The 18591-nt window shown below is 49.4% G+C and overlaps 1 protein-coding gene across 1 annotated transcript in view; it reads right to left on the bottom strand.

Annotated features, from left to right (window-relative positions):
* The window catches only part of trim62.1 (tripartite motif containing 62, tandem duplicate 1), a 33979-nt gene that overhangs the window by 6899 nt on the left and 8489 nt on the right, over positions 1–18591 (bottom strand). The window contains exons 2-3 of the mRNA XM_055659057.1: positions 3835–3930; positions 341–597 (exon numbers count right to left, since the gene is read on the bottom strand). Coding sequence (XP_055515032.1) covers positions 341–597; positions 3835–3930 — 353 coding nt within the window. The remainder of the gene's footprint in view (positions 1–340; positions 598–3834; positions 3931–18591) is intronic.

An 18591-nucleotide genomic window follows, 5' to 3' on the forward strand; every position in this document is an offset into this window, starting at 1 on the left:
TCATGGGAGACCCCTTCCACCCCTGCAACGGACTGTTCCAGCTGCTACGGTCAGGCAAACGCCTCCGTTGCCATGCGGTGAGAACGGAGAGGTTGAGAAGGAGTTTCTTCCCAGAGGCAATTCGGACTGTAAACGCCTTTCTCACCAGGGACTAACTCTACTGAACGTTTTTCCTTCCATTATTTATTATGTAAAATAATATGTGTGTTATGATTGTGTTTATAATTTGTTTGGTGTTTTGTTGTTCCGCGAGCATTGCCACTTTCATTTCACTGCACATCTCGTATGTGTATGTGACAAATAAACTTGACTTGACTTGACTTGATGAGGAGTTGCCTACCTGTCCAGGGTGGTGTTGATACCCTGCAGGAAGAGCAGCTTGTCCGTCTCCACCAGTTTCTCCTGCAGGATTTGCATGCCTTCCTGCACCTCCCGCAGCTGCAGGCTGTAGCGTTGGATCTTCTGTTCGATGTCAGTCAGTGTGCGCTCTGTGTCCATCTCCAGTTCCTCCAACATCGACTTCTGCTTCTCCTTCAGGAAGCGGTGAAGACAGTCAAAGGCCTCGGCGATGGTGGCCCGCAGGCTCTTGGCCGAGGACTGACCAAGATGCAGAAACACAAAACTCTCAATTAGTTATTCAGTTTAGTTTAGAGATACAGCGCGGAAACAGGCCCTTCAGCCCATCGAGTCTGTGCCCACCAGCGATCCCCGCGCACTAACCAATACACACACAAGGAACAATTCACAATTTTGTATCCAAGCCAATTTAACCTCTCAACCAGCACGTCTTTGGAGTGTGGGAGGAAACCGGAGCACCCGGAGAAAACCCACGCAGGTCACGGGGAGAATGTGCAAACTCCACAAAGACAGCACCCGTAGTCAGGATCAAATCTGGGTTTCTGGCGCTGTTGAGGCAGCAACTTCTCCTTTAACCAGCTGCCAGAGGCCAGGAAAACACAGCCAGAACAAGCCAAGAGTAGAAGCCTTTTTTAAATTAAAATTAAACAAAAACCTTTCCAGCGACCAGTCTGATCACTGGGAATGGAATGTTTAGGAAGGAACTGCAGATGCTGGAAAAATCGAATGCTGGAGAACTCAGCGGGTGAGGCAGCATCTATGGAGAGAAGGAATAGGTGACGTTTCGGGTCGAGAATGGAATGATGGCCTTCAAACTGGGGGGGGGGGGGGGGGGGGGGGGGAGGCGGTTCTATAGCAGGGGCATCATTACTGACACACACAGCTACACATGAACTAGCCTGGTTTGTTTACAAATGGCTCACCTCTGGAACACCTCCACCAACGACAGCTGTTGGCAGATGTTGAGGCGTTTCATGTGCCACATCTGTTCCTCGCCAGGCCATAGAGTTCCAGTTTCTGACAGACGGGGTTGTACACACGAGCAGACTGGGCAGCGCCTACGTGTGTTTGTCCCTGGTCAGTGCGTGTGTGACAAGGTCCATCCTCAACCCCACAATCCACCAGCTAGGCCGGCACGGTGGCGCAGCGGGCAGGATTGTGGACGCAGCCCAGACCATCACACAAACCAACCTCCCCTCCATTGACTCCATCTACACCTCACGCTGCCTCGGCAAGGCCAGCAGCATCATCAAGGACCAGTCTCACCCCGGCCACTCCCTCTTCTCCCCTCTCCCATTGGGCAAAGAGGTACAGAAATGTGAAAACGCAAACCTCCAGATTCGGGGACAGTTTCTTCCCAGCTGTTATCAGGCAACTGAACCATCCTACCACAACCAGAGAGCGGTCCTGAACTACTATCTACCTCATTGGTGACCCATCCTTGATCAGACTTTGCACCAAACATTATTCCCTTATCTTAGGCGTCAGATAGCACAATGGGCTAAGAGTTCGGCTGGCGACCGGAAGGTAGCCGGTTCAAATCCCGCTTGGAGTGCATACTGTCGTTGTGTCCTTGGGGCAAGACACTTCACCCACCTTTGCCTGTAATGGAATGTAATTACGGCGGCAGGCGCGGGCACACCGTGACGCCCTGTGTCTCCCTTTCAAGGGAGATGCTAAAAATGCATTTCGTTGTCTCTGTACTGTACACTGACAATGACAATAAATTGAATCATTTCATTTCATTTCATGTATCTGTACACTGTAAATGGATCGATTGTAATCATGTATTGTCTTTCCGCTGACTGCTTAGCACGCAACAGAAGCTTTTCACTGTACCTCGGTACACGGGACAATAAACTCAACTGAACTGCTGCCTAGCAGCGGCAGAGACCCGGGTTCAATCCTGACTAATGTTACTGGTTTCACCAGCATTTTGCTGGTTTATCATTTCAGATCAACATTACTTCGGACTGAAGAAGGGTCTCGACCCGAACCGTCACCCATCCATTCTCTCCACAGATGCTGCCTGACCCGCTGAGTTACTCCAGCACTGTGTCTATCTTTAAACCAGCATCTGCAGTTCTTTGTTTCTACCAATGTTTATTTTCTGGGTTAAGCCACAAAGTATGGCCATCACGCACGTGTACACGCACACGCACATACACACACGCACACACACACACGCACACACACACACGCACACACACACACGCACACACGCACACACTCACACGCACACACTCACACGCACACACTCACATACGCACACACGCACGCACACGCGCACACGCACACACACACACGCACGCACACACACGCACACACACAAGCACGCACACACGTACGCACACACGCACACACACACACGCACGCACGCACACACGCACGCGCACGCACACAATATCAACGAAGGTACAGTGAAACCTATCGACAGAGTATGTGTGATAAACACAGAGAATGACGAGAAGATCAGACAGACTTTGCAGGGAACTAACCAGCGCTAATGTGTCAGGCTGGTGACCTTTCACAACAGATGGCCTGGTGCTGCATCACCAGACGGCAGCTGGCCCTACATGTGGTGGCAGGGTGAGAAGGTGCATGGAAGGTTTGTTGTGGCCTGTACGCAGAATCTTGCACGCCTGGTGTGGGAATCAATCACAACCCCCCATCACAAGCACAGAGCTCACAATCATTCACATCCAGGCTCAAATTACACCCAGAGAGTTGCGGATCTGTGGAATTCTCTGCCACAGAAGGCAGTGGAGGCCGATTCACTGGATGGTTTCAAGAGGGAGTTAGATTTAGCTCTTAGGGCTAACGGAATCAAGGGATATGGGGAGAAAGCAGGAACGGGGTACTGATTGCGGATGATCAGCCATAATCATATTGAATGGAGGTGCTGGCTCGAAGGGCTGAATGGCCTCTACTCCTGCACATACTGTTCTATGTTTCTAATAAGTATCTTTACACTGGAGCAAAACTGATCGAAGAACCTTCTCAACACGTAAATATCTTGCTGGTCGTTTAATTCCCGACTTGTGGCCAATTCCTGTGCCCAGAGAGAACATCAGCGAACGAGACTCCTGGAAGGAGAGCTCCGGGAGGGGAAGGTTATACTATACAAGGAGCCTGTGTCTCTCTTTACCCACTAGGCAGGCAGGCAGGCAGGCAGGCAGGCAGGCAGGCACACACGCAGGCAGGCAGGCACGCACGCCCTTTGATCATGCTAGGTGCTAAAGCCCCGTAATGTCCAAGATCCATTGTGGAATTTCAACTATCATCCCGACAATGACATCAAAACGCAAAGTGCTGGAGGAACTCAGTGGGTCAGGCAGCATCTGTGGAAGGAATGGACAAATGTGGTTTTGGGTCGGGACCCTTCATTGTATTTAGGAATGGTGGTGTGGGCATTGAGGGCAGGAAGTTTGAAACTCCAGTTCATGGGAGAAAGCTCATTCATGTGTCGGTGCTTACCTGGGTCTCGGAGAGTTGGCGCTCCAGAAGCTTCAGGGCTTGACTATGGCCGAGCTCGCTGTCCTGCAAAGCTTCATACTGTTCCTTCAACTCTCTCTGTAACACAAACAGGCCAGACATGTAGAGGTCAGTCAGTCGATCACGGGGGGATTAGGTTGGCGGGGCGGATGTGTGGGGGGGCGGATGTGGGGGGGGGGGGAGGGGGGTGGGGTAAACAGGGTGGTTCTGAGTGTCAGTGGATGCACGATGCACGTTAATACTAATTACTGAAGTGTCGAGGCTCCATTCTCCCCCCCACCCACAATACCAGCTCCATCCTAAACACTGAATGCTGAGGAATTGATTCTACTCAACATGATACCATTTGTTTTCCACGTCACAGAGTAAACGGGTAGAGTTGCTGCCTCACAGCGCCAGAGACCCAGGTTCGATCCTGACTACGGGCGCTGTCTGTACGGAGTTTGCACGTTCTCCCCGTGACCTGCGTGGGTTTTCTCCGGGTGCTCCGGTTTCCTCCCACATCCCAAAGACGTCCAGGTTTGTAGGTTAAGTGGCTCGCTACAATTACAAAGGCCCCGTTCCCACGGCATATCTCCAAACTAAACTAAAAAAGGCAATTCTCATTGAACACTGGTTTAAACAGAATTTACACTTTAACCATATGGGATTAATTGTCTTCCAGTTCAATGCACGTTATACTAGTTATGAAAAAGAAGGCTCAATTTTAACACCCACAGACAGCCGCTCCATCCTAAAAACTGAATGATCCTAAAATTCATTCTACGCAACATGATATCATTTGTTTTCCACGTCACAGAGAACACGGGTAGAGTTGCTGCCTCACAGCGCCAGAGACCCGGGTTCGATCCTGACTACGGGCGCTGTCTGTACAGAGTTTGCACGTTCTCCCCGTGACCACGTGGGTTTTCTCCGGGCGCTCCGGTTTCCTCCCACACTCCAAAGACGTGCAGGTTTGTAGGTTAAGTGGCTCGCTACAATTACAAAGGCCCCGTTCCCGCGCCATATCTCCAAACTAAACTAATAAAGGCAATTCTCATTGAACATTGGTTTAAACAGAATTTACACTTTAACCATATAACCATATAACTTTCTTCCAGTTCACTTGGTTAGGAATGGAAAAAGAAGCAAATTTTAAAAAGACAGCCGAGAAGAAAATAATTTATGATCCTAAATGTTCTGCCTGATAGAATTAGATTCAAATGTTGCTCTTAGGGGGAATTGAACAGGTACCCAAGGAGGCCTGTGCAGATGGATGGAGGAAATTAGAGTGGGAATAGTTCCAGTAGGAGAAGGCTGGGCCGAATGGCCTCCTCTCCTGCTAGAGCAACTCTGCAGCTCATTCTGTGGCACCTTGGGTGCAGGATCCAAAGTCAACAAAGTACTTTTGAAGGTCAACGTTATACTTTGTGTTGTGTGTGCGCGTGTGTGCGTGTGTGTGTGTGTGTGTGTGTGTGTGTGTGTGTGTGTGTGTGTGTGTGTGTGTGTGTGTGTGTGTGTGTGTGTGTGTGTGCGTGTGTGTGCGCGTATGTGTGTACGTGTGTGTGTGTGTGTGTGTGTGTGTGTGTGTGTGCGTGTGTGTGTGTGTGTGTGTGTGTGTGTGTGTGTGTGTGTGTGTGTGTGTGTGTGCGTGTGCGTGTGTGTGCGTGTGTGTGTGCGTGTGTGTGTGTGTGTGTGTGTGTGTGTGTGTTCGCGTGTGTACACGTGCGTGTGTGTTCGCGTGCGTACATGTGCATGTGCATGTGCGTGTGTACGTGTGCGTGTGTACATGTGCGTGTGCGCGCGTGTGTGTGTGTGCGTGTGTGTGTGTGTGTGTGTGTGTGTGTGTGCGTGTGTGCGTGTGTATGTGTGTGCGTGTGTGCGTTCGTGTGAGAGAGAGAGAGAGGGAGGGAAGGAGGGAAGGGTTGCCCAAACAAAAATAAAAAGCAAGAGAGCGAGTGAAGAGAGGGAAAGAGAGAAAGTGAAAAAGGAGAGAGTGAAAGAGAGGAAGAGAGAGAGAGAGAAAGAGAAAAAGAAAAAGTGAAAAAGAACGAGTGATAGAGAGAGAGAGAGAGAGAGCACAGATGAGAGCATAATAAATGAGCAGGAGAGAAGCAGCTAGCAAAATAAAGCTACCGACTAGTTCTTGGCATTAGCAACAAGCCCAGCATTGTAACTGTGGTCACAGCTGACTGCTCCTTGCTAGTTGCTCCAAGCCGACCCCTCCATGCAGGAACAATGAGAGAGTTATTCCAGAGGCACACACCTGCACACGAGCTGCCTCCCACAAGGCAGGCCCCTCATTTACTCACTCTCCGCACGTTCCCACTGAGGGAAGGTTGGAATTCTGCCCACTTTATTTTGGGATTTAAAAAATCTTTCATCCAAGAATCCTCCAGTGAATTGTATCATGCTGGGATAGATTTGTGTAAATCATCCCATCGGGGCATGCAGCGTGGAGAAGGGCCCTTCAACTCTATGCCCACCTACACTAATGCCATCTGGTCTGCATCTTCTGTGTCTTCCTGTCCACTCTAATCCCTGTCCACTCTAGTGCCTTTTAAATGTACTGGGACCATGTGATCCCACCACAGATCTGGCTGTCAGTCATTCTCTATCCAAGTCTTTCTCTCAAATACACCTTAAACATAGAAAATAGGAGCAGGAGTAGAGGCCATTCGGCCCCTCGAGCCAGCCCTGTCATTCAATATGATCATGGCTGATCATCCAAAATCAATACCCCGTTCGGGCCGAAATCCTTCTGGAAATAGGCAACGTTGCCTATTTCCTTAGCCCCATAAATGCTGCTGCACCCGCTGAGTTACTCCAGCACTCTGTGAAACGTCACCTATCCATGTTCTCCACAGATGCTGCCTGACCCACTGAGTTACTCCAGCACCGTGTCATCTAGAGAACAATAGTCACAGCACCATTGTAGAAGAGGATAGCATCCAAAATCCAGCGAGTGGGAGAGATGAAACATAGAGAATTGGTGCAGGAATAGAGGCCATTCGGCCCTTCGAGCCAGCACCACCATTCAATATGATCATGGCTGATCATCCAAAATCAGTACCCCGTTCCTGCTTTCTCCCCATATCCCTTGATTCCATTCGCCCCAAGAGTTAAATCTAACTCTCTCTTGAACATCCAGTGAATTGGCCTCCACTGCCTCCTGTGGCAGAGAATTCCACAGATTCACAACCCTGTGCCCTTGTTTTTGATACCCCAGTGGTGCAGCGGGTAGAGCTGCTGCCTCACAGTGGGTTTGATCCCGACCCAAGGTGCTGTCTGTTTGGAGTTTGCACGTTCTCTCCGTGACCTGCGTGGATTTTCTCCAGCTGCTCCAGTTTCCTCCCACATCCCAAAAAGACCTGTTCCCATGCTGTATCTCTGAAGTAAATGATTAAAAGACTCTGGCTATCTACCCAACCTACGCCTGGACACAACAATACATTATTTCTGTCAGGAAATCCTTCAGCTCCCTTTGTTCCAGGGCCTGTCCAATCTATCCTCCGATCCTTGTGAATCCTGGTGAATCTCAACATCATCTCCTGTGCACTCACATCCTTCCTAACCATAGAAGGCCCATGGCTGCATCCGATTGTGCCACAGCTAGAAATGTCACGCTGAGTTACTCCAGCATTTTGTATCTACCTCTGTTGTAAACCAGCATCTGCAGTTCCTTCCTCCACCTTCCACCTCTCCACAGGTGCTGCCCGTCCCACTGAGTCACGCCCGTGTCCACGCCCGATGCGGCCAGTGTTTTGTGAAGATGCTTCACCTCAGGCTGCCTTCAGCCAAGACAAACACTGAGAGGCAGCTTGTTCACCAGTTTGATGCCTCCAGCTGCCATGTCTAATGGTCCTGACCTCCCACAAGACTCTGCATCACCGGTACATCCAGCCAAGTAGACACGCCAACTGGCCGGCAGCTGGGAACAATTAAACCGGCTAATTGAGTTTGGAGTCTCCACCGCTGATCTGTGTGGAACAGCCACGTTTCATCCTTCCTTCCTTCCTTCCAAGGTCCAAGTACATCTCACCAGCCTCCCTCTCCATCTCCTTGACCGAAACAAAGCTTCTCACTCCCTGGCTGGCTGCAGGGGTCAACGCAAAGTTCACTTACACAAGCACGAAGAATAGGAGGGGAAAGTAGCGTGTAGATACAAGGAACAGCAGATGCTGGTTTACACCAGAGACAGAGACAGACAGAGTGCTGGAGTAACTCAGTGGCTCAGGCAGCTTCTCTGGTAGAAAAGTATAGCTGATGTTTTGGATCGTGACCCTCCTAAAGACCAGTTCCCGACCTGAAACGTCACCCATCATTTTCCTACAGAGATGCTGCCTGACCCGCTGAGTTACTCCAGCACTGTGTGAAACGTCGCCTATCCATGTTCTCCATAGATGCTGCCTGACCCACTCAGTTATGGTGCAGCAGCATCTATGGAGCTAAGGAAATAGGCAACGTTTCGGGCCTAAATCCTTCTGGAAATAGGCAACGTTTTGGGCCGAAACCCTTATGGGTTTCGGCCCAAAACGTTGCCTATTTCCTTAGCTCCATAGATGCTGCCTGCACCCGCTGAGTTACTCCAGCACTCTGTGAAACGTCACCTATCCATGTTCACCACAGATGCTGCCTGACCCACTGAGTTACTCCAGCACTCTGTGTCCATCTTCATTGTAAAGCAGCATCTGCAGTTCCTTCCTGTTTGAGATGATGCCCGCAGGTCAAAGACCACAGCAGGTCCACAATTGGCAGAGATGGCTAAAGCCGTCTCTCTCCAACTCCAGTCCTTGCATTGACTCCTCAAGACCAACATCACTGCCTTCACATCGTGCCACAATCACACAGCGGTCCCGAACTAGTATTGGACTATCTTTGATCGGACTTTACCTTGCACCAAACGTTATTCCCTTATCATGTATCTGCACACTGTAAACGGCTCGATTGTAATCATATATATTGTCTTTCCGCTGACTGGTTAGCACGCAACAAAAGCTGTTCACGGTACCTCGTTGAGAGTGAGGTTCAGGAATCCACCTCCCCAGCACCAGAAGACTGAGCTGATATATCTGGTACTCAGTGTGACTAACACATCCCATTTGCATCTTGACTCATTAACCCCCTGCTAGTTCACACCTGTACATTTCCACGGCCAATATTAACATCTTTTTTTGCGTGCAAACTCCGACTCATTCCCACATCCAGTAAAACAACAAACACCAGCTTGGAAAGCCCGCCAAATTCTTGATTAATATTTCTTCTACTTCAAGTGGTCTCTGGGCACATGACAAGCCCTGTCTGTACGGAGTTTGCACGTTCCATCTGCGGCCTGCGTGGGTTTTCTCCGGGCGCTCCGGTTTCCTCCCAAACTCCAAAGACGTGCGGGTTTGTAGGCTAATTGGCTTTGGTATAAATGTAAATTGTCCCTAGGATAGTGTTAGTGTGCGGGGATCGCTGGTCGGTGGGGACTCGGTGGACCGAGGGTTCTGTATCTCTAAACTAACAACGATGATTTAGCTCCGAACTGAGAGAATCCAACTGGAGTCTGAAGTGAAAGCCAGAGAAGGCAAAGTTGCCAATCAGAGCATGTTTATGAGGCAACGGTCTGGCAGCAAGGATGATGAACAAGGTGAGAAGCTAAGGCTCCAGCAGGTGTTACTGGGCTCAGTACATAGCTGCCTCTCTGGGCCAACACTCCACACCATTAGACCCACAGGTGCCCCAACCAACAGGGCCACACGGAGTAACTGGAGTAACTCAGCAGACAAGGCAGCATCTCTGGAGAAAAGATGAGGTTTTGGGTCGAGGCCCTTCTTCAGACCGAGAGTCTGGGAAAGGGAAACGAGAGATATAGATGGTGATGTAGAGAGATATCGAACCTTCAGCAGTTCCTTCCTACAAGAGTGAAAGGGGAAGATGGTCTGAGGTGAATCTTCTGCCATTGTCAGCTCACTTGCCCCACAACTTATTCAAATAGAATTGAACCTGCAACACTTGGTTATTTCTGGCTTTAGCAGCTGCTTGAGTTTGGAGCCAAGAGCTACAACGACTACTAATTCAAGGCTGGCCAGGTATTCTGTGTTGCAGCAGGTCTCAGCGGATCCAGTGGTTCTGGAAAAGTGTGAGTCTCTCTTGCTGCCGATTGATGCCACATGTAGATACAGGTTGGCAACAACAGTGGTGTGGCCAGCTCCAATGCAGGCAGCCAACACCACACATACCCAACGGGAGAATGTCCATCACAGGCTGAACTCCTCACACACCTGGTGGAACTACAAACTGGACCGGTGATGTGGGCCTGGGGCTGAACACCGGCATCTGGTCTGGGTCTTGTACCGGCCCACAACTCAAGGCCATGCAGGTTTGTAGGTTAATTGGCTTCGGTAAATGATCCATTGTGTGTAGGATAGAACTAGTATGGATGGGTGATCGCCGGTACAGCACAGACTCAGTGGGCCGAAGGGCCTGTTTCCACGCTGTATTTCTAGAGTTATAGAAACATAGAAATTAGGTGCAGGAGTAGAGGCCATTCGGCCCTTCGAGCCTGCACCGCCATTCAATGTGATCATGGCTGATCATCTAACTCAGTATCCCGTACCTACCTTCTCTCCATACCCTCTGATCCCCTTTAGCCACAAGGGCCACATCTAACTCCCTCTTAAATATAGCCAATGAACTGGCCTCAACTACCCTCTGCGGCAGAGAGTTCCAGAGATTCACCACTCTGTGTGAAAAAAGTTCTTCTCAAGGAATCTAAAGATAAGCAGCCACGAGACGTTCCTGCCACGACTTCACCCTGTGAGAGTGGATCATCACGGCAGCCCAGTTGACCAAGGTGCCGACCTTATGCTTCTGAAGAACGTCACCCATTCTTTCCCCCCAGAGATGCAACCTGACCCGCTGAGTTACTCCAGCGTTTTGTGTCTATATTTGACATTAACAAATGACTTGAGCGTTTCCTGCTAACAGGGATTTTCCCAACAGTTGCAACATTGACCTGCAGAATATTCCGGCATGCTGCTGCTCAGATTCTAGCAACAAAGGCCTTTGACATTGATAGTGATCAAGTATTGACTGACAAGGCAGGAGCAGGTTTAAATAGACCCAGCTTCAACCCCCACCCACAGATGGATGATACCCATTCACAGAGAGACAACAGAGGAGATCCTTGTAGTTTAGTTCAGACACAGCGTGGAAACAGGCCATTTGGCCCATCAAGTCCCTGCTGACTAGTGACCCCCATACATTTGTTCTAACCTAGACAGTTTACAGCAGAACCTACAAACCTGCACGTCTTTGGAGTGTGGGAGGAATCCAGAGAAAACCTAAGGGAGAACGTGCAAACTCCGTACAGACAGCACCGTTAGTCAGGATCGAACCCGGGTCTCCGGCGCGGTGCGTCAGCAGCTCTACCCGCTGCGCCGCCCTTTTCTGAAAGGTTCTGGAGAATAATCATGGCAGAAGAAGAGAAGCAAAAGGCAACGAATCCCACAGATTCACCACCCTCTGGTGATGTCAATGATACACTGAGATAGTAATGGTCTACTGCTTTCCTTTCATGACCCAAATCTCCACACAAGCCATGCATTTATTTTACACGCATTACACAAATGTACAACCATTTGCCTCTTAACGATACTCCCAGAACAGATGAAAGTTCAGGCCATTCATTCAATGAGAGAGAATAATCTTCAATGAAGCCATTTACATTTAGTTTGCTGTTTATTACGTTTATTCCTCTTCCAGCTCACATGCTGACACATGATGCAAATTCAGTCCAGTTCATGATACAAACGCTCCATATATATTTGTCTGGTCTTTGATGAAGTACAGGAAGGCAGTGGAAGGAATATCTGGAGCCTAGAGCCAAGGGCAAGGTTCACCCAGCCAACATTCTGCCTTCATACGGGTGATGAAATAGTTGAAGGGAGACATACCAGGTATCAGAAACAACAAATGAGTTTTGGCCACGGAACAGGAGGGAGCTCTTGGTACATGGAATAGAAAAGCCCTGGGTATCGAGGCAGCATTGCATACGATGGTGGCAAAGCAGAAGAACTGCAGTAAGTATGGCTATGGGAGTGAAGACCAGTGATGAGAGTCGAGGCGGGGACCAGGAACACTAACAAAGACACGTTTACAGATGAGAGCAAACATATTTGTAATAGGTCACCTGTCATAGAAACCACATTCACTGCTGGTGCGTCATCAGTTCAGTTCATTGTCACGTGTATCAAGGTAGAGTGAAAAATATATAATGAGCCACGTATGATGAGCGTTTGACGGCACTGGGCCTGTACTTGCTGGAGTTTAGAAGGATGAGCGGGTACCTCATTGAAACGTACAGAATAATGATAGGCCTGGATAGAGTGGATGTGGAGAGGATGTTTCCACTGGTGGGAGAGTCTAGGATCAGAGGTCACAGTCTCAGAATTAAAGGGCGCTCTTTTAGAAAGGAGGTGAGGAGGAGCTTCTTTAGTCAGAGGGTGGTGAATCTGTGGAACTCATTGCCACAGACGGCTGTGGAGGCCAAGTCAGTGGATATATCTAAGGCAGAGATAGACACATTCTTGATTAGAACGGGTGTCAAGGGTTATGGGGAGACGGCAGGAAAATGGGATTAGGAGGCAGAGATCAGCCATGATTGAATGGTGGAGTAGACTCGATGGGCCGAATGGCCTAATTCTACTCCTATAACTTGTGAACTAGAACCTTACCAATTATTCCACAACTAGAGAGCAGTCCTGAACTATCATCTCTCATTGGACAGCCTCAGACTATCTTCGATTGGACTTTACTGGCTTCCACTAAACATGAATCATGTCATTCCCTTTGTCCTGTACACCAGGTCAGAGGGCATGGGTTCAAGGTGAAGGGGACAGTTTTTTATAGGAATCTGAGGGGCAACGTTTTCACACAAAGGGTGGTGGGTGTATGGAACGAGCTTCCAGAGGGGATAGTGGAGGCTGGGACTATCCCAATGTTTAAGCACCAATTAGACATGGATAGGACAGGTTTGTAGGGATATGGGCCAAACGCAGGGGGGGGCTAGTGTAACGGGGACATATTGGCCGGTGTGGGGCTAGTGTAGCTGGGGCGGGTTGGCCAGTGTGGGACTAGTGTAGCTGGGACATGTTGGTTGGTGTGGGACTAGTGTAGCTGGGACATGTTGGTCGGGTGGGACTAGTGTAGCTGGGGCATGTTGGTCGGGTGGGACTAGTGTAGCTGGGACATGTTGGCTGGTGTGGGACTAGTGTAGACGGGGCATGTTGGTCGGGGTGGGACTAGTGTAGATGGGGCATGTTGGTCGGGGTGGGACTAGTGTAGATGGGGCATGTTGGTCGGGGTGGGCCTGGTGCAGATGGGGCATGTTGGCCGGGGTGGGACTAGTGTAGCCGGGGTGGGACTAGTGTAGATGGGGCATGTTGGTCGGGGTGGGACTAGTGTAGATGGGGCATGTTGGCCGGGGGGGGACTAGTGTAGATGGGGCATGTTGGTCGGGTGGGACTAGTGTAGATGGGGCATGTTGGCCGGGGTGGGACTAGTGTAGATGGGACATGTTGGTCGGGGTGGGACTAGTGTAGATGGGGCATGTTGGTCGGGGTGGGACTAGTGTAGATGGGACATGTTGGTCGGGGTGGGACTAGTGTAGATGGGGCATGTTGGCCGGGGTGGGACTAGTGTAGATGGGGCATGTTGGCCGGTGTGGGACTAGTGTAGATGGGGCATGTTGGCCGGTGTGGGACTAGTGTAGATGGGGCATGTTAGCCGGGGTGGGAGTAGTGTAGATGGGGCATGTTAGCCGGGGTGGGACTAGTGTAGATGGGGCATGTTGGTCGGGGTGGGACTAGTGTAGCTGGGACATATTGGCTGGTGTGGGACTAGTGTAGATGGGGCATGTTGGTCGGGGTGGGACTAGTGTAGACCGGGCATGTTGGCCGGGGTGGGACTAGTGTAGATGGGGCATGTTGGTCGGGGTGGGACTAGTGTAGACGGGGCATGTTGGCTGGTGTGGGACTAGTGTAGCTGGGACATGTTGGCCGGTGTGGGCAAGTTGGGCGGAAGGGCCGTTTTCGCACTGTCACTCTACGACACCTTGAACAGCTCGATTGTAATCATGTATTGTCTTTCCACTGACTGGTTAGCACGCAACAAAAGCTTTTCCCTGTACCTTGGTACACATCACACTAAACAAAACTGATTTGGGATTGGTGGGAGAGGCAGGAATGTGATACTGAGCCCTCCATCTCCGTCACAAATCCACACCTGTTTTACACTCGGCCACAGAGTTCCAGGAACTAACCAAACCTGACCAACCATATCCATTGACTGACAACTTCACCTTGCTTTAACGAGGAACAAATGAAAGAAATACCTTTATTGGCAGCATCAGCGTGGTGGCTGAACCAAAATAGAACAGTAAATGCCAGGCACACCACTAGCTAAATAGCACAACATTCACACACATTTCAATTCATTAGTTCATGTGATAGGGGCAGAATGAGGCCATTTGCCCATCAAGTCTACACTGCCATTCTATCGTGGCTGATCTATCTTTCCCTCTTAACCACATTCTCATCATCACCCTGGACACCTGTACTAATCAAGAACCGACCAATCTCTGCCTTAAAAATATCCATTGACTTGGCCTCCACAGCCCACTCCTGCACATGCGATGTTTCTATAACCACCTACCTATCTACCCGTACAAATCATTGGATTGGGAGTGATGCAAATGTTGTGCAGGTTCATTAGCAACTATTTATCACAGTAACTTTGTCATCAGGAAAGTTTTCTTTTGTAAATTAATCCTTCTCTAAAAAGCGCAGTGGAGGATCTGACACCGTACGTAAAGGGATGATGGGACCACCACAGGAGGCGGAGAAGCTGCCAGCCCAGGATTCGCAAACACCAGAGGTGGAGGAGCCTGAAGTCCCACAAACAGCTACTTCCCTAAAAAACCATCAGGTTCTTCAAGGAAAGACAGAAACAAAAGCCCAGAGTAACTCAGCGGGTCAGGCAGCATCTGTGGAGAACATGGATAGGTGACGTTTCACAAAGTGCTGGAGTAACTCAGTGGGTCAGGCAGCATCTGTGGAGAACATGGATAGGTGACGTTTCACAGAGTGCTGGAGTAACTCAGTGGGTCAGGCAGCATCTGTGGAGAACATGGATAGGTGACGTTTCACAGAGTGCTGGAGTAACTCAGCGGGTCAGGCAGGATCTATGGAGAACATGGATAGGTGACGTTTCACAGAGTGCTGGAGTAACTCAGCGGGTCAGGCAGCATCTGTGGAGAACATGGGTAGGTGATGTTTCAGGTTGGGGCCCTTCTTCAGACTCAACCCGACCCAAAACGTCACCTATCCATGTTCTCCACAGATGCTGCCTGACCCGCTGAGTTACTCCAACACTCTGTGTGATGTACAGAAGAATCAGCAGCAAATACATGGATAAACAGGGAGGTGAAATGGACAAAGCAAATACCCCAATGCAGATGACCCGGAGAAAACCCACAGGGTCACAGGGAGAACATGCAAACTCCGCACAAACAGCACCCATAGTCAAGATTGAACCTGGGCCTCCGGTGCAGCAGCTCCACCCACCCCAAAGACGTGCAGGTTTGTAGGTTGATTGGCTTGTGTATATTGGTGTGCATGCAAATTGTCGCTTGGCATCGATCACTCAATGGGCCTGTTTGTGTTGTACCCCTAGACTAAAGTATGACTTGGTTGCACAGATACCACAATTAGCTTCAGAGACCCGGCGAACTCAAGGGGCAGCGTTTGGGGAAAGAGAACTAAATGAGATGAGGTTTAGGACTGGGATAAGTGAAGCTGGCTCCCAGCCAAGACATGATCGGGCTCTGCTGCTCTGCCTCCTGCTCATACACCGTGCAGGGAGTGGAAACAAAAGTGGAAGGCCAGGTGCTGCGGTGAGTCACCTGTCAGACAGGTAACCGAGAGAATCATCTCCCATCTCTGCATCTACTGCTCATACACTCACCTTTCCTGCAGTAATTATAGATTCACTGCACCACCATCCCAGACTCGGGAATTACTGTTAATGCATTACGTCTTCAGCATAAAATACCAACATATCTGGCATTTTTGACCTAATCGAGAAAAACTTGCAAAACCGCAAAGTCAAATCACACACAACACACCCTTTACCGTGTTCTTTGCATAAAATATATATATAACAAAGCTTGGATAATGGCCAAAGATCGGGACAAAAAGCTGGAGTTACTCAGCGGGACAGGCAGCATCTCTGGAGTGAAGGAATGGGTGACGTTTCGGGTCGAGACCCTTTGTCTGCAGAACGGTCTCAACCCGAAACGTCACCCATTCCTTCTCTCCAGAGATGCTGCCTGTCCTGCTGAGTTACTCCAGCTTTTTGTGTCTAAATCGGCATCTGCAGTTCCTTCCTGCAGATTTGGAAAATGTCCAGTTTCAATGGGAATTCTCTCATTCCATTCACATTCCTTCACAACTTGTCCTGCCTTTCTAAATGAAAATATGCAGAAATAATCCTGTTTGACTTTGGTTTCCTATTTCACTGCACAGTTCCAGACATCTAGACAGGTGCTACACTTCCGCCCGGCAAGGCTGCCTAAGCCATTCTCGACCCTCCAGTCTGGGAGGTGTTGGTGTTTACGGATATAGACTGTGCCCTGCCCTACAAGCCCCGGCTGGGTCTGTATATCTGACCCCAGGCGGCTAGCATTGGCAAACACCTTCCATCTCTGTACACTAAGGGTGTGGGGCTAGGGGTCTTTAGAGATACAGCACAGTATCAGGCCCTTCGGCCCATCGAGTCTGCGCCATCTAGTGATCCCCGCACACTAACATTATCCTGTACACACTATCACTATACACTGTACACACTGTCATGTACACTAGCCACACTGTTACTCCAGCACTCTGTGAAACGTCACCTATCCATGTTCACCAGAGATGCTGCCTGACCCGCTGAGTTACTCCAGCACTCTGTGAAACGTCACCTATCCATGTTCTCCAGAGATGCTGCCTGACCCACTCAGTTATGGTGCAACAGCATCTATGGAGCTAAGGAAATAGGCAACGGAAATTTCGGGCCGAAATCCTTCTGGAAATAGCCAACGTTGCCTATTTCTATAGCTCCATAGATGCTGCTGCACCCGCTGAGTTACTCCAGCACTCTGTGAAACGTCACCTATCCATGTTCTCCACAGATGCTGCCTGACCCGCTGAGTTACTCCAGCACTCTGTGAAACGTCACCTATCCATGTTCTCCACAGATGCTGCCTGACCCGCTGAGTTACTCCAGCACTCTGTGGCCGTCTGTTGTTGAACCAGCATCTGCAGCTCCCCGTTTCTCCATGGTCTGCCGTGATGGAGAGAAAGAAAGAAAGAAAGAATGCAAATCCCAACACTCCCTCCACAGAATAATATTTCAACAGCAATTTATTTCTTCATTCCTCCCCACACCAGGAATGTGTGCTGTTAAGTAACGTGATCCACTGAGTATTAACACAGCACACAAGCAAGGAGAGACTCTGTCCTAATATAAACCCCAGAGAGGCAAGGTAGCCATTATTCTATTCAAGCTGCAGCATGATCATGGTTTATCTACGACTCGCTAAATTTTAATTTCTCTCCCTCTCTCCCCCCCCTCATCCTTATGTAAATATTATACTGACACAGTGGTACGTTCTCAGCTTTGCAGCTGGGCTTAGCGACCAACATTTTAAATTACTCCAACAAAGGAATTCATTAAAGAAAAGCCTCATACACCAGAAAAAACAATTTTCCCCATAAAGCAAGATGGATTGAAGCCACAACACCCCGAATAACTGGAGCAGAAGGATTATAATGAGAGTGGTGGAGGTATCATGGAACAACACAGGGTCTGTGCCAAATCAAACAGGGGTCTCGACCCGAAACGTCACCTATTCCTTCTCTCCAGAGATGTTGCCTGTGACCCGCTAAGTTACTCTGTGCGTCTATCTTCAGTGTAAACCAGCATCTGCAGTTCCTACCTGCACCATCGATTATTTTGCCATCATCTCTGCACGTGATCCATATCCTTCTATTCCCTGCAAATCCACGTGCCTGTCTAAAAGCCTCTTATACACCACTATCGTATCTGCCTCCACCACCACCTCTGGCAGCGCGTTCCAGGCACCCACATCTCTCCCCGCACATCTATCTATCAACATAACTAGTCCCATCTTGACCACTTCCTATCTGCGCTGTATATTGATTTTAGAAAAAACGCTACCATATATCGCTATGATTTTTTGGCCATCTTACTCACAGTCCTCCTCCGCTGAGGCAGCCCTTCGCTGAGGACTTTTCCGATTGATGAAAAAAAAAAAAAAAGTTATGACTGTTTAAAAATCTTGAGATCAGCTGATTTGGCCTCTCACCTGTCAATCACCACGATGAAGGTAAAGCACCTTCCGGGGGGGGGTGGGGGCAGGACTATAAAACCCCGGATGCCTGGACACGAGTCAGTCACTCTGGAAGATCGCGAGGGAGAGGCCACAACTGTGATTCTAAGCTGTGACTCAACTGAACTGTGAGTCTGCAATGTACTTGCAATAAATGATTTGTTAGCCCTTACTGACAATGCAATGAGTCGTTTGGCAATTTGGTGGCCTGCACTCTGCTTGAAATGCTATGAAATTGACTTTGGTGGCCTGCACCCTGCTGGAAATGCTATGAAATTGAATTTGATGGCCTGCACTCAGCTTGAAATGCAATTAAATTGAAT

Source organism: Leucoraja erinacea, chromosome 30, assembly GCF_028641065.1.
Source record: "Leucoraja erinacea ecotype New England chromosome 30, Leri_hhj_1, whole genome shotgun sequence".
Taxonomy (NCBI): Eukaryota; Metazoa; Chordata; class Chondrichthyes; order Rajiformes; family Rajidae; genus Leucoraja; species Leucoraja erinaceus.